General features: G+C 39.8%; 1 protein-coding gene across 1 annotated transcript in view; it reads right to left on the bottom strand.

The window, feature by feature from the left end:
* ESPL1 (extra spindle pole bodies like 1, separase) overlaps nt 1-16,413 on the bottom strand; it is a 2,570,648-nt gene that overhangs the window by 861,150 nt on the left and 1,693,085 nt on the right. Inside the window, exon 20 of the mRNA XM_044083892.1 lies at nt 14,583-14,750. Within this exon, the coding sequence (XP_043939827.1) occupies nt 14,583-14,750 (168 nt within the window). The remainder of the gene's footprint in view (nt 1-14,582; nt 14,751-16,413) is intronic.

The raw sequence follows: 16,413 nt of genomic DNA, 5'->3' as shown, positions 1-16,413 counted from the left end.
ATTGAGCAACATATGTGATCATCTGTTTCACCAGGGATATTGCCTGATCACCACAGTTGTAGATCCACATTTCAAACTGTGGTGGACAACAGATCCAGCTGACAGCAACACAGCACAACAGGCATTACTGACTGAGATGCAAGTACTAAGTCAATCATATAAACATCAACTAACTGCAGAAGTCACTCATGCACCAATACCAAAGCAACAACTATCAGCTTCACAGCTGGACATTCTGTTTTCATACATGATGGAAAACAGCACATCAACAAACAGCACTGAATCAAAATTGGGATCATATTTGTCATCACCATGCAGCAGCTTGAAGCCGATATTCTGCTGGAGTGACACTGTGTACAAAGAATGTTTCCAACCTTATACAAGTTGCATCTCAAGTACCACTGCATACCAGCAAACGCTGAGAGGGTTTTCAATGGTGCTAACTACACTGCTTACTGGAGTTGCTTGTCATTGCCAAGTGCAACAGAGACCAGTTGAACATTACCATTTGATGATTTTACTATTTTATGGTTTTAAATATGTTTTACTGTGCAACTGATTTAGCTAAACATGTGCTTAGAGATGCTGTTTAACTTTTATGATTTGACATTGACTACATTGTTTTCAAGTTGAACACTTGGATTGACAAGCTGAAAGTTAAGACAGTTGGCAGTAGGTTGATAATTAAAAATCTAATTAGCCTATTAAGTTTCAATGTTTGCTAATTCTAATTAGATGTCAGACAGCTAATTCTAATTAGCAAAAATGAGCTGCTAATTCTAATTAATTAGCAAATAAGCTAATTAAAAACAACACTGATGTCTTCAGCAGCTGAGCAAGGAAGTACTGGCCAAATTAGCTGTTTGAACAGTTTATGGGAGGGAGAATACAGCTCTGTAAGTAAACTTACCATAACAGCTGTTCTTCTTTCGGCTTTTCCCGGTTAGGGGTCGCCACAGTGGAACTCTGGTCTGCTAATGATTGGCAGTAGATTTTTACAGTGCCGAGGTGCCAGCTCAACGCCCAACCTTCAATGAAGGCACGCCCATTCACACGTCTTTCGAACGCCACTCGACCACGGGGAGGACATGCAGACTCCACACAGAAGGCACTCCAGCAGAGAATCGAACGAGAGAACCTTTTGCTGTGAGGTGACAATGCTACCGCTACACCACCGCGGCATAAGCTTACCATAACAGTAAATGTTTAAATGATCACTGCTGCAGTAGCTTAAACTATATGGGTTATACCTAAATAAGGATATAACAGCCAGTCAGCTTCCAAAACTTCACAGAACTTTCCACAAGCTCAAACAGTGGCACATCTCAAGACAAGTTAAACTAAGACAGGTTTGTTGCCAAGCCCTTCAGAGCTTTCATCCCAGCAGAGGGGAAAGCCAAGTCCTGAGGAGATATTGCTACGAACAAATGCCCACACCCTAGCATAAAAAACACACAAAAAAAAACAAGGAGGATTGAGGGAGTGTCTACTTCAGCAGTAATCATTTCAACAATGACTGTTACTGTAACTATCTACATCATATTGATCCCTGCTGCACTAGCCTAAGCTATACTGGTCTATTACCATAGCTTAGAGCATCACAGAGGTGGAAGGGAAGGGTCCAGGAGCCCCCGAAAACTAGTCCTAGTAAAGGCTGACCTAGATCTGGCCAATAAATCTAGCTTGTATTGCTTTGTAAAAGTCTATGCAGATGTCCAAGTTGCTATTTCTAGAATATTTCCAGTCCAATCCTTTACAAAAAAAAACATAGATGAAGCCAAGGTCCTGGTAGAGTGCACCTCAAACCTGCTTGAAATAGTTTGGCTGTGGCGAGAATAACAAAAGGTAATACGCTTAAGACAGCTACTTGGAAATGGTCTGTTTTGACATGGGTTGTCATTTCTTACCTTCACAATAAATTAACTACTGATACGTTTTTAAAAGATTTTGTTCTGTTAAGATAGAACCAGAGTTGTCTATGCACAGCCAAGGAATGAATTGTCCTTTTTTCCTCATTTTTGTTTTCAGAAAAGAACAAAGGGAGATGGGCAGTTTGACTTAAACTAGAATACAACGTAAAGCATAAGAGGAAGATTAGTTTTCAAGGAAACCTGATCTCTGTGGAAAATGAATAGAAGCTGACCCACCATAAGAGCTTGCAACTCAGATACTCTTCTTGAAGAGGTCAGAACAATTTGAACTATTTTCCATGTTATCCTCAAGACATCTGGATCAGCTAGTTCAAATGGAACAAGTGTTAGCTTGTAGGTTCATAGGTAAGTACTAGGCTAGCTGCCATTGCGCACAAAATAACCTAACATCTATTTTCTAACACAAAATTAATATCCCAAGGAGGAATCACTTTTTTTGGAGGACTCTTATGAGAAAGATTCATGGGCAGACATGATGAAATGGCAGACAAATGAATCTTGATTGAGGAGTAAGATAGGGCATTGGAAAGTAACTAATATTGCAAAACCAGAAAAAACACTAGCCCTGAATAAGTGTTAGTTATTTTGTTGGTAACAACTAGAAAACCTTTTCTATTTGCTTAATTATGATTTTCTAGCAGCAGGTTTTCTTGTCTATGTTAGTACCTGCTGCACATTCAGTAAATAGAGGCCTAAAAGGTATTAAGACCCATCATCCAGGCAGTCAATTGATGATATTCGGGGGTGGGCTGTATCAACTCCCCCTGCTCTTGTGTGACTAGATACAGTCTGTGAGGAAGCATGTTTTAACTGCCTCTGGCCATTCCCAAAAGCAGGGAGAACCACTGTTGCCTGGGCCAGTAGGGAGTCATCACAATGATTTTGAGGAATTCTTTCTGTATCTTCAGAAGTACCATAGATATATCAAGTGAAAGGGTGAAAAAGCATACAGCAGCATTCCTCTCCAAAGAAAAGAAAAGGCATCAGTCTTCCGGGCCTTCCTACATGGAGTTCTAGAGCAGAAATGTATCCACATGATTGTTTAGCATGGAGACAAAAAGGTCTAAGTAATTCCCCACAGATGGATGAAATATTGGAAGATCCCCTGATCTAGTTTCCATCTGTGATGATCAGCTTATCTGCCACACAGTTTTGCTTTGATGGAATGTAGGATACCTGTAGAGTGGACTGTGCTGTAAAGCTACATCCCCCAGCTAGCATGGCTAGTCTGCAAAACGGGCAAGATCTGGTTCACCCTTTCTTATGTACCACATCATTGTGGTAGTCTATCATTACTTGAAGTGGTCCTGGGGACCAAAGGTGATTCAGAGATTTGAGGGCCTTGAAAAGAGCAAGCATATATTTGATGTTGATGTGCTTTGATCTGTCTTTGATCCCCCAAGATACCTTGCACTTTTATGCTCCTTGATAATGCTCCAAGCAAAGCCTGAAGCATCAGTGGTGACCACCTACTATCAAGCATGAAATCAGAACTTGATTCAGGGATATTTGATGCCTCCACCAAGTAATTCCCCTTCTCACAAATCTCAGAACTGGGATTTGAAAAGGTAAAGGGTTATTGGTGCTTGGACCAAAGAGACTACAGATACTACTGTATGTTCCACATGTGGAGTCTTGCAAAAGGTATCATGAGAATCAGATGCCATGAAACCCAGAATTCTGAAATAGTTCCTCACAGTAACTAAAATCTCAGTGGAAAACCTCTGGAATAGATACAAATGTAGACCTATTATTTCTTTGGAAAAGAATCTCCTTGTATGGAGGTAACTAGAAGACATCGCAGAAACACTATCCTGTGTGATGGAGTCAAGAGAGAATTCTGAATGTTCTCTTGGAATATTATCCTGTGTAGGCAATCTCTTCCCAAGTGAGAAATTTCTAACACGTTGGATATGGATACCCTTGTAGCCTGCAATGATCTAGGTCAGCAGTTGAGCACTTTGTTAACACTCTTGGAGCAGTAAATAAAGCAGAGAACGGATGTGATCCAGATGCACCAAATCTATAGATGTTTTGAAATCTGAATGAATAAGAATGGGATAAGTATCTTTTAAATATAAGGTTACCAAAAAACTCTAAGGAAGAAGGATTAACAGGTTGCGAAGTTAAAGCATTTTGAACTTGGCCACTATCATATACTGGTTAAGGAAAGAAAGATCCAGAACTAGTCTAGAGACATTTTCTTTCTTTGCCTTTAATAGGATTCTTGGAAACCTTTTAGCAATTGGGAAAGGTAAACTGTTTTTTTTTATTAACCCTTGAGAAAGCATGTGCTGCAGGATAAGAGGAAACAGAAGGGTTTGGTAAGGAGGAATTTCTTCCCACTGACACCTGTAAACTCAATGAATTAGCCTCGTTACACATTTGTTTCAAACAATCTGCTCCCAGACAGAAAGAGTGAAATGGAAATTTAGACTTTCTGGAAGTGATGAGGGAGGGCCAGAGCGGGTGGGGGAAAAGGTCCCTTATATTGCCTTTCTGCCTTATTTGACTATTTGTGTGTGGGGTCCCTCCCTTCCTTTCTGGCATCTCCCCTGCTACTGTTTTCTTAAGTATGCTTACCAGCATTCTGCTGAGACTATTTTGTTTCTTGCCAAATTCAGATGGAGCAGAAAATCCCTTTGAAAATTTAGAAAAGGGGGCCTGAAAATATGGCAGGCTCCCTGAACCAGCTTACCTACTGCATCACATTTTTTGCTAACTTCTGCAGTACAGGGACCGGAAACTAAATCTCTCTCTCAAGGAGAATTTAAAATGTCATTTTTTTTTACATCTCCTCCGAGGTTCCAAGAACTCAGCTAAACCCCTCAACATGCTGCATCCAGGACAGTGGCTACTGGAACTATCCAGAGAGTCATAAACACACTAAAGTTTGTGACTTGAGAAACCACATGAAGCAGATTTTTTTCCTAGCAGCAGGGGACTACAGATAAGACAGCATTCTCTTCAGTGGCAGGAAAGCTCTGAATAGCTTGGTAGCCATACCTGTGTTTTAGCCAGCTGAGCTCAAGTTAATGGTTTAGGCATATGAAGGTGCCCAGAAGCTGTGGAAGCTGGTCAATTGTTATATCCTAAGAATATAACCCATATAAGCTTAGGCTGCTGCAGCAGTGATAGGTATAATGAACATCGTTTGCAGCATGTGATTGTTCCAGTTGAAAGATCTGAGATCTCCATGCTGAATAACCTGCCAAGGTGGCAGGGGCTGAAACCATTAGCACAGACTGTATTCGTGCAGATAATGCATTGGGAAGGCTGCCTGTACCTACCATAAGCACTGATAATGCTGAAACCACCACAGTGGGCTTTGGCACCAAAGAACTGAATGCTGAAAGGTTTGAAACCAACTAACCAGATAATGTCAAAGTTGAAGTACAGCCTTTGGAGCCAATCCTGTCAGGCCTAGTGATGATTAGCATCAACAATGTCAGCACTGATCTCTCCACAGATGGCACCAACACAAAGACAAATCTAAGGGTGCCAGCAATATTAGCTTGAGATCTGTTCCTGGTTCCAATATTCCCAGTGCCAGAACTGGGACTGTGGTAGGAAACAAAAATAAAAGGGACTTAGGTTTCTTCTCACACTACCCTGTACAAAGAGGTAGCAGAGAGCATAGACATGAAGTTAACTTTGAAGAATACTGTCATTAGTCCTAGTTAGGTTGTGTTACAACCCAGAGTGACCTGGAAGAATGAAAGGAAGCTGCTGAAGTAGGATGAGATGGCAGGAACCTTAACAACTCCTGCTCTGGGGAGGACAGGAAGTTTCTCCTCAGAGCAGAGTCAGTTGGGCTCACACATTCTTGTCCGGCAGGAGATGCTGGGAGAAAAGGAGTGGCCATACTTAAAGGTTCTGGTTGAGAAAACAAAACCATTATTCTTGGCATCTTAACTGGAAGTAACTTTTTTAGGACAGAAATAAGACTCCTCTAATCTTTTAGGCTCTTCACTCGCTCTCTCTGAGCAGGCACTGTCCTTTCCTTTGTTTTCAACAGGCTTACACCTGTCAACAAATCTTTGATAACTAGTTTGTTGTGCTAGTCCAGGTTCTTAAACTAAAAAACTGAGCAATTGGAGTCCAAATGACCTACCCCAAGATATTACAGTTTGTGCAGGTCTTGGGGCAGTATCTTGTGGCCACACTGACGGAAACCAAAGGTCTTGTTCCTTAGATTTCTTTTCCTGAAGAAACAGTACAGTTTGCAATATATCGTAGTCATGAAGTATAAAAAGCACAATATTAGGAGAAAGGAAGGAATTTAGAAGTTAGAAATTATTTAGTAAAATACATTGATGGGGAAAGGGATGGGCTTGAGAGGCAAGAGAAGCTTTGAACTAAAGTACAGAAAAGAAAAGAAAACAAATGGCAGCAACCAATATTTTGTCAGACCTGGTTATATATGAAAATAGTGAAGTACTAAACCCTTACCTAATCCAAAAAGGGAGCGAAAACCTGCTGAGCTTGCTCTAGCTAGACCAATATGTCAAATTGCTGATGGCTGTAATGAGATCTGGAGAAACCAGCAAGAAGCAAAGTTATATTGGTAAGTTACAGATAAGGGGAAGACCTTGAGCTAGTGAAAGATCTTGTTACTGAAATGTGAAAAACATCTTCAGCAACCAGTCCAATCCTTTTCCAGTATATGGACAGAACCAAAGTAAATATACTTGATTTGATGTTTTTATTTTCTCTTTTTTGCGACCAAGGATTCTGTTGATACAAGCTGATCTATGGAAATTCATTTTGTCAGTTAACATTCCAATCTTATATTTCATACACTTGTATAATATTTTAGACAAACATACAAATAAACCAGACAAAAGCAACCTTGCACATTAAGTGGTTCTTTCATTTCAGAGTTTGACAGTATCAGTGTTTTTGGTACTGGATTTGATTTTTGTTGTACTAATCAATGACAAGTATTTATACATATTGTGTACTATATACTATACATATACACACATTTAAAAATATATACATCGAATATCTATAAGTACGACAGTATATCAGTATGGAAACATGTTGCAAAGCTAGTTTTGTTTATTGCTCTGCTATGTATTTGATTTTCATGCAGTCACAGAAGTCTATACACCATGTTGTGGGTGCCCATTAGTTTTATAATGCTAGTTACTTAATGTTACTTACCTGTGTTAACTGCAGGTCTTACTATCAGTATTCATTGACTGCTATGTTTTTCTGATAAATTGAGACTCTCCTATTGTATCCTTCAACAGTAGAGCAAACATCATGCCAGTTCTTAAAATTAATAAATCCAGAAACACCTACTTCTTCTATGAAGATACTGACTTGGACTCCATAGTACAATGGGAAACTAACAGTTTGTCCAGTACTGTACATAAAACATGGACAGTACATAAAAAGATGGGATAAAGAGCTGGCGGTCATCTATGAACTGATGGTTTTGTGGGGCCTTTCAACCCTGTGATCAGTCTTGGTCCCCAAAAGAGAGCTGTACTTCACAAATGTGATGCTCTCAGAGGAGCTCTACAGTCAAAACTGCCAGTGAACCCGACTGGCATGCTGCATTAAGTAGGCTGTGGCACAGAAGACTGTTCTGCACTGGACTCATGTATGTGCTGTAGATGTCTGTGCATACTTTGATGTACATATGATTGTTGCTTCTGTTCTACAATACAGGCAGTATGTGGAAATATACAACTTGTATGGCCAGCTCACCATAGCCATGAACATCCAAGGGAGCAGTCTGAAAATAATACAGCAGCATTTTCATTGCAATAACCGCCATTTAAACTCTCTACCTGACTTCAGGAAGCATGACAAGCTACTCCATGAGCACCCCCATACTGGATGACATCCTTTATGCATCATAACGTACATATTGATGAGACAATGGCTGGGGTTAAAGCAGTACATACCTGGTAAGCATTAGAAATACAGTATAAATGTGTTGATGCTTGCAGGTGTTCACAATGGCTACATCCATGAATTTCAGGTAACAATTGGCAGAATGGAAGAGCAAACACAAGTCAACCTGGCATACTGGGGGGACAAAGACTTAACGGGAGGACATGACTGGGAAGCAGCAGCAGATTTACTTTGAAAAGTTAGAAATTATTATACTATTATGTTATTACATCTGTCCTGCCCTCACAAACAACATGGCCTGCAGTGAGCACCAACAGAGAGGAGGACTTAGACAAAAGATGTCATTGTTATGACATGAAGCTGCAGAGTGAACAGCTCATTGCTACTGAATGGAAGGATCACAATCCTGTATTTCTGCGGTCAGAAACAGTGACACTACTTTGCTGGTCAACACTGCCCGTAGGTGAAAACATAATGGAACAACGGCAGCAAGCCCTTGTTTAACAGTGTAAATATGTCCAAGAGTTACATGAATGGGATGGACATAGCCATTCAGCTGAGGATCCAGTATACAGAAAGGTCACAACTGCTAACTATGCATGTTGTGGTTCTTGTGAAACATGGCCTTAGCGAATGCATTCAGTTCCGGTAAATTAAGTATTATCAACTGCCTTCCCGTAATGGCTACATTACTCCTGCAAACTAGCTGGAGTTCTACAAAGACATAGGACTTCACCTTCATGTGAGTTATAAAAGAACAAGGTTCTCAGCCCATATGCTATTTTGAGTGTTGTACCCCTTCTTCTCCAGGAAGTGGTTGTAAAGATAGATGCAAAAACTGGATGAGAAGCAAAAAAGTTCACTACTGGCCATAGGTATGTCAGTGGATAGTGGTAGTTCTACTTTATTTTTTACATGCAGTCACTAGCTGCACATGGCTTGTCACTTTGCCTTTACAATACAGCTATCCATTTGCAACGTGTGCTGCACTCTTGGATACCCAACAGCAACATTGCCTAAGGCCAGTTGGTTCACAGCCACAATGCTCTTTAAATGCCACTGTGAAATGTGCAATTGCCATGGTGACGTTTACTATTCTGAAAGACCACAAGTAAATGGAGAAAACAGAGGTAAGGCAAAAGCTGATTTTGGATGACTGCTTATGTTAGTTCTGCTCTGAGCAGTCAGAGTTGGTAGTCAGCATAGATACAGGGTACTTGATGCCCACAGTTTGCAAGAACATCCCCTATCTATCTTGGCTAAGTTAGTGGAGTAGTTGTATTTCTGCTGCCTTTTTATTCATTTATTTTTGAGACTACAGCTGCACATGGCTTGCTATTACTTTACCTTCATAATGCACCTATCAATCTATACCATACATGATGCATTCTTGGCTGTGCAATAGCACTACTGAGACAAATCAGTTCAGAGCCAAAATGCTCAAGTCGCATGGTGTAATTTTCCTACTATGCTTCTAAGATTGCATGCGTGTGTTGGGGAGGATACAGACCCAATGACATTCAAATGGGTAAACTCGTTTTGAGTAAGTAGCAATAATTCACCATGCATAAAGAAGGTAATACATTACAAGTGTAATTATCCCTGTAATACACCTATAGGTATACTGAACATTAGCACTAACATGTCTGCATTTTTGTTTTATCATCACGCAGATATAGCTAAGCACTTATGTTTCCACAGAAGGGCAACAAAGAGTCAAGAGTGTGAGACCATAGCCATCCAGCCATGCAACCCCTAAAGTCTCAGTGTACACAACTTGAGCTTCCTTACATCCAGCATGCAGGACAAGAGGATCTCCAGAAGAAATCTGCAGTAGGATGGCCTACTGCCTATTGCTGCACATCATAGGCAAAGATGTTATCACACATCTCCTTAGAGAGCTGAAGTGCTATATGAAGACAATTTTGGACATAATGCTGCCATAATGATCTCTATCATTTCACATAGTCAAACATCATACCTTGCAAGTAATGGAGGCAAATTAACAAAGAGCGCACAAGGTCTGGAGATTATGTAACAGCTTCATGCATGGATTGACACGGCTATGAAAGAAACATGACTGCATCTCTGCAGAAGTGATACCCATTTGCAACTAATGAGGTTCACCTCAATGACAAATGAACTTGGATCATCTTGAGAAATATCTGTGCTGGGGTGACGGCAACATGCAAGATATTCCAGTGAAGTACACATTCGACAGAATTAGGTGAACCACCACCAAACTTGCAGTTTATTTTCAACTGCCAACAGGAAGTTAAGAAACAGTCCATTTTGATTACTTAACAGCTTATGTGTTTTTCAGGACAACTATGATTAATTTCAATATGCATCAACTGTAGACATACAATCGCATACTAATCACTTAATTTATGAAAATTATATTTTGATGAATGCCTGTGTAACTGACTATAGCAAGCAGATGGAGAAGGCATCATTTGGAAGCTGGCATCAATACTGGCAACTTGATGCCAGGAAAACTTTGTGGCACATATGCCTACATAGTTTTATTTCTCATGAAAATTATTAACCAAAAACAACAAACTGCAACATGATCATTAAGGTATTGTTTTCAAGCTTGAACAGCTGCAGAGATGTAACATTTTCTTTCATTATATCACAAACATTATGATTTTTCAGATGCATATGAATACCTTTGGTAAGGGAGCATGGCAAGATAATGGGAAAGGTCTCATTTTGAAGCTTGCATCAGTACTTTTAACTTCATCCATGGACTTAGAGTATATGCAACACAAATCAAACATTTGAGGGGAGTAGTTGGAAAAGATCATTTGGGTGGCCGCAGTGGCGCAGCGATTAGCGCTGTCCCTCACAGCAAGAAGTTCTCCGGTTCCATCCTCGGCTGGTCTTCCTTCTGTGCGGAGTCTACAAGTCCTCCCTGTGGTCACGTGGGTTTCCTCCGGGTGCTCCAGTTATCTCCCACATCCCAAAAGACATGCTGTAGGTAGATTGGGCACTCTAAATTGGCCCTAATCATGAGTGCGGGTGTGCGCCTTTTGTGGAAGGTTGGGCTCCAGGCTGACAACTCGACACCATAAAACTCCACTGCCAATTATGAGCAGACAGGTGATCTGCTGTGACGACCCCTAACTGGGAAAAGCCAAAAAAAGAAGTTGTTGGAAACGATCATTTAAGATATGGGACCATAAAACAAGGGATAACAATTATGAAAACAATTATGAAAACCGGAGTCAAATTTGAATAACTTGATTACACATTCAGGTGTCCCTTCACATAATGGTTAAACATTATGAGGGAGGATAGACAGGCGAATTTGGACTGAGTGGGGAGTTTAGAAGCTGGATTGATTGCATTAAGATCAGAGTATAAACTCTAATTTTTAATGCAACCTTTGCTGCTGTACATCATTCATTCATAGGATATGCTCTAACCCACTGTCTAAAATCAGTTAAAGTATGATGACGAAATGTTTGGGGTGGTGTGCGATGAGCTTAGGGTTCCTGAGATAAACTGGAGTTTGCTATGAAAGTTGTGCTCTGGGAGTTCCATATTTAACTTATTTACTTAATCTTTGTTTGCTAGGAAAGTCTGACAGGGGTTCAGTGGCTAGTACTGCATGGATTATAAGTTTCTGCTACTTCACATGGAGTTCACCTTACTTGACATAGAAGCAAAAGGTGAGTGAAGTAGAATTACAGATGGCTAAAGGGTTAGTTAATAGAGCATATAAATCCTTGAAGTTAAAAGATAACATTAGTGGCTGCAAATGAAGCAAAGTTGGGCAGCAGACAGTGAAAGATTTTGCATGATACAACCTAGGGAACATTATATCAAACTGCAGAGATATGCACTGAAATCCAAGGAATTCAGAATGTCTGCATAGGCATATTTGCACAACTATTTTCTACCCCAGCAAAGCTACAGAGAATGATCCACAAGCTGAATGTTGGTTGTGTGATATGTGAGGGGGTATGACTAAGGAACACATGCATCTTGGCAGCATATATTTTGAACAGTTCCAGAACCTGATGCTTGGAAATCTGAATTACAGCAACTATCAGTTGGTACAGTGACACTCACAGTCACTGATGTTTCTAGAGGACAATATTTCCAAGAATGAGCAGGTGCAATTATAGCTAGGGAAAGACTTCTCTGTACTTCAAGTTCCATCTGGAAGAGCTTCCATTTGGTCAAGTACAACTCTGATGTTGAGCCTCCCGATTGATTTTCTATGGAAACAGCACTACCAGTGCAGTTTGTGTGTGGCAGCAAAGATCAACTTTTTGGGATATTTCTCATTTCTTCACATTTATATGACTGTGGAGCTTGTACATATCAAGGTTTGTGGGGGTCTCCCCCCATGTCTGCAAGAAATGCTTTATGCTTTTAATTTATTTGGGGGGGTTGAATTAACAGCCAGTTTTAACTGGGTAAGTTGAGCCTTCATAGAGATGAACTTAAAGCTATATAGAAGCACAAGAAAAAGGAAGTTAAGATGCCATATATTCAAACAGCAGTAAAATATTGCAGATGAAGAAAAAAGGGAGAATGGAAATGCAAAGGAATATTCCCAGTCAAAAGTACATTCTTAGGTGTCTGTCCTGGTGCTATCACTGTAAGATATTGCTATTAAGATATGGCTTGATTTTTATTCCATCCAATCAGACAGATAATGGAGTCATACTCAAGGGTCAGATAAAGGTTTTTAACTTTGACAACAAACTGGTAAGAATATAGGCTTTTAAATGTTTTGAAATATTGGAAATTGTCTTTAAAGGGATTAGGATGTCAGAGTGGATAAGATTACAGGATGGAATCATCAATTTATTTTATAATAAAATAATATTTTATCAGTTTTGCTTTTGTGGAGTTTTTATGGTTTGTTTTCAGATTAAGGCTATAACTTTGTACGTTACTCTCTTTGCAAGACAGATTTGTCACAGCTTTTCCAGATGTATTAGAGGCCTGTGCCTTTATAAATTACACCTGACTGATATAGAATCAGATTTGATAATGCAGTCTCATGAATGCTCAAGTCATTTTTTTTTATATTTAGCCCCCCCCCCCCCCCCAATGGAAGATGAATGCAAGCCTAGACTACAGATGCATGCTGTTTGTTACCGGACAGTTATGCTAAAGTTCTGCTTTCTCTGGGGCAGCAGCAGCAGCAGAATCCGGTCGCTTGCAGTTTGCTAAAACGGACTAATTACTCACCAAACATGATGGGGAAGAAGAAAACTAGCTCCTCATTCTTCCCTCCTTCAAAATAAACAGGCATTTTGAGGAGGGGGGTCTAAGGGCCAATAAATAAGGGACCACTTAAGCCTCAAAGGACTACTATCAAAGATATGGCATTGACAGTGGAGACTGCAGTGTGGAGGAGGTCAACTGTCCTCAGCCACCTCAGAATATGGCGTCTTGACACAGCTCTTCCCAAGAACTTGAATGAGAGTATAGCTTCCCAATATTGGAAACAAAGCCACAGGGGCAAGCATGAGACAGGTGCATGCAGGATGATGGGCAGCTGGGACCAAGCACTAAGGAGCACATTTGTTAAGGACAGCATTCAAAGAAATGCTTAAAAGAGGCCTGGCAATGACTTCTGTCCATAACTCTGGCACAGAACCAAGACGACAACCTCAATCTGGGGAAAAGAATCCTACTAGGCCAGGACAGAGATCATGGAAAGAAAGTCCTTAGCACTGAGCACCCCAATTTGAGCCAGTACAACTGTAGAAACTGCTATCAAGTCAGTCAGTGGCAAACTCTAGACAACCATTAGAGGCAGGGTGACACCTACACCTCAGTATACATACACCAGGATAGCAGCTGGCAGTGCATCTCCTCCAGGCCCTCATCTGCCAATGTAGAAGATGGACATAGTCTTGACTCAACTAGTCAGGGATAAGCTTAGAATCTGCAGGGAAGGTGACTAACAGAGAGACTTCCAAATTGGACCATGCTGCCAACTACCTTCTAAACCTTTGCCCCTGTGATGACATCTCAGCAGAAGCCTGAGAATGAGCATTGATCTTTCCACTGATCACAGCTGGGAAACTATCAATCCCTGTTATTTTACTAGAAAGAAATTGAACCATGTGGTGCTCATTCAGACACCTGCAAGTGGCAGGTTTGAACTGATGGTACGTACTATAGTATCTTGTGTTGTTTTCCTAGCTGTGAGTACAGGCAATAAGGGAGATTGTTTTGACTGGTAATTTAATCGAAACAGGATCTTTGTAAATTTGCTTCTAGTGATCAAATACAGAATTTCACTAACATGAATAGGACCAAGATCTGAACTGTAGGAGATGTAGAAAAAGCTGGTGGGCTAAAGAGGTGGGTGAACCTATCACAGCATGTGCATACAGGGAATTTGCAATGTAAGAGTATAGCACCTTCCAGGAAATAAGTGTCAAACTGAAGGATGCAGAAAATTAAAACTAAGGGAAATTTCCAGTGATAAGTGAAAGAATCATTGGATCCTCTTCTATCCATAGACAGTTTTCAACAGACTATGGAGGCACAATTCCTACTCCATGTAAAAATGCCTCTCATCCCCTAAACAATGGAGGCAACTCTATTGTTTTTGTTTCTCTGATAGTACTGTTAACCTGCTTATAACAAAAAGCATTGTCTTATAAATATAAATGTCTTCTGGTCTGTAGTTTTTTTTTTTTTTGTCAAATATTCTGCAACATGCCAGGCTTCCTCCTACACGCAAATTAGGTGTCCAGTGCATAGCACCTTAACTGGGGCCCTGTCCTGGATCATACTTACCATTAGCAGGGAACACTGTAGCAGATGCTGGGTGTGAGGTCAAGGGGGTTAGACTGCTGACCTTACGGCCTATCAGGATGCTTTCTCCTTGTTCTCTCCCTATATCACGTCGTAGTATCTCGCATTCCATTTCCAAAGCATCTTTTTCTGTGCACCCCTTTCTCTGATCTAAACACAAAAATACTGCTTAGAAATTACAAAAATTAATCATCAACCTTTACAGTTTACAAAAACAGCTACCTTTTCTACAAGCAATTATTCCAAAACAAATAAATGAAATGAGCATGTTGCTAGAAACTTTATACTACCAACAGCCTCTGCAATTTTAAGCCATAAAGCGAACAGTTACTCTGGTTTTAATGGATCCTTCTAGATCAAAGCTTTCGTCTGACTTCAGAGTACAGTGTATATGACAAATGCATGCAGTGGTGAGGGTGTTGGAGAGAGGATACAGGTAAAACCCTCTTCAGATTTAGATGCATTTCTGAGGGCTATAGCTTCAAATGCTTTGCTTTATAGCCCCATTATTAATTAGGGCAGTGAAAACCCTGAAATACAAGATGGTCTTCCCAACCACTTCCAAAACTATGCAATCAAATTCTAACCACAAGCCAGGCATTTGATAACTATTTATCCCACTAGCCATCTCTCCACTCTTAAAACAGACTCCCAATTACATTCTTGACCTGCTTACCATTTTAGTAACTTTTCAATATGCCTTCAGACTGCACTGAATCTATTTTTTGGTAATGCTCACCCCACAAATTCCAAGCCTTTGCATTCAAATACTAAATTCGCTCTTTCCTCTTCTAATTTCTGTTAGCATATTGTTCCTAAACTATACTTTGCCACAGCCTAAAGTCATATATAATCTACTATCAACTGAAAACCAAACGTATAAAAATAAATTTTAATTGTGATAAGTGCTCTTATAATTATGAGAGTCCCCCACCACCACCAGTCTTCCCTTAAAAATGGTCTTCAATAACTTGGATTTTTTAGCAAACAATTATCCTGCAGATTCATGCAGCATTCCTTTAAGTAAGGCATACAAAGCCAACACAATTTGCTATTGTGATAATGACCATAATAAAACTTTCCTAAAGCAAGCAAGCAACACTATCAGCAAACAGAATGCACTTTTAATACTTTCAAAATAAAAACAGAAGTGGTGTACGATAAAATATTAAACAGCAATCACTAAAATGTATTGTAGAGATGGACACTGACTCCAAAAGCACGTTAAGACCCAACAAACAATTTTATTAAAACAACCGTAGGTTAAAAGATGAAAATTGAGCACTTTCATCCCACTGAAACCAGGACTTCATCAGAATTAATTTCTAACAAGAGGGACTTCCTTATATAATACTTGGCAAAGCCCTTAATTATCTAAGATTTTATGTATTTATTTTACATTTGTTTACTGGGAAGGTCCGACTAGACAGAGCTGTCCATTTTCAGCAGAGGTCCAGGGAAAAAAGCTCCAGTACAATTGCTAACATACCACACACAAGATAGATACACATTCAGTTATAAAAATATAGCAGACAATAACATATGATTGCATAAGATATTTGCATAAGCATAGTGGTTTAGACATACGATTAAAAGTATAGCAGGTAGTAACATTTGATTGTTGTTCATACAATATGTTTAGTAGAGATAATCTTGAAGATGTAATGAAGATAAGACAAGGAAAGGAAAAATGAAAAAAGGAGAATATAGAAAAATTAAAGAAACCAAACCCTGTTAACTGTTCACAATAAAAAGCCCTCTTCCAGGTTAAAAACAACCTAAAAAACATGTCTGTTTATATATACATGCAGCT

This window comes from Protopterus annectens, chromosome 9.part0 (genome assembly GCF_019279795.1).
Source record: "Protopterus annectens isolate FY-2018-M chromosome 9.part0, PAN1.0, whole genome shotgun sequence".
NCBI classification, from domain to species: Eukaryota; Metazoa; Chordata; order Ceratodontiformes; family Protopteridae; genus Protopterus; species Protopterus annectens.
The sequence above is the reverse complement of the archived record's forward strand: the minus strand, read 5'-3'. Positions and strand labels throughout refer to the sequence as shown.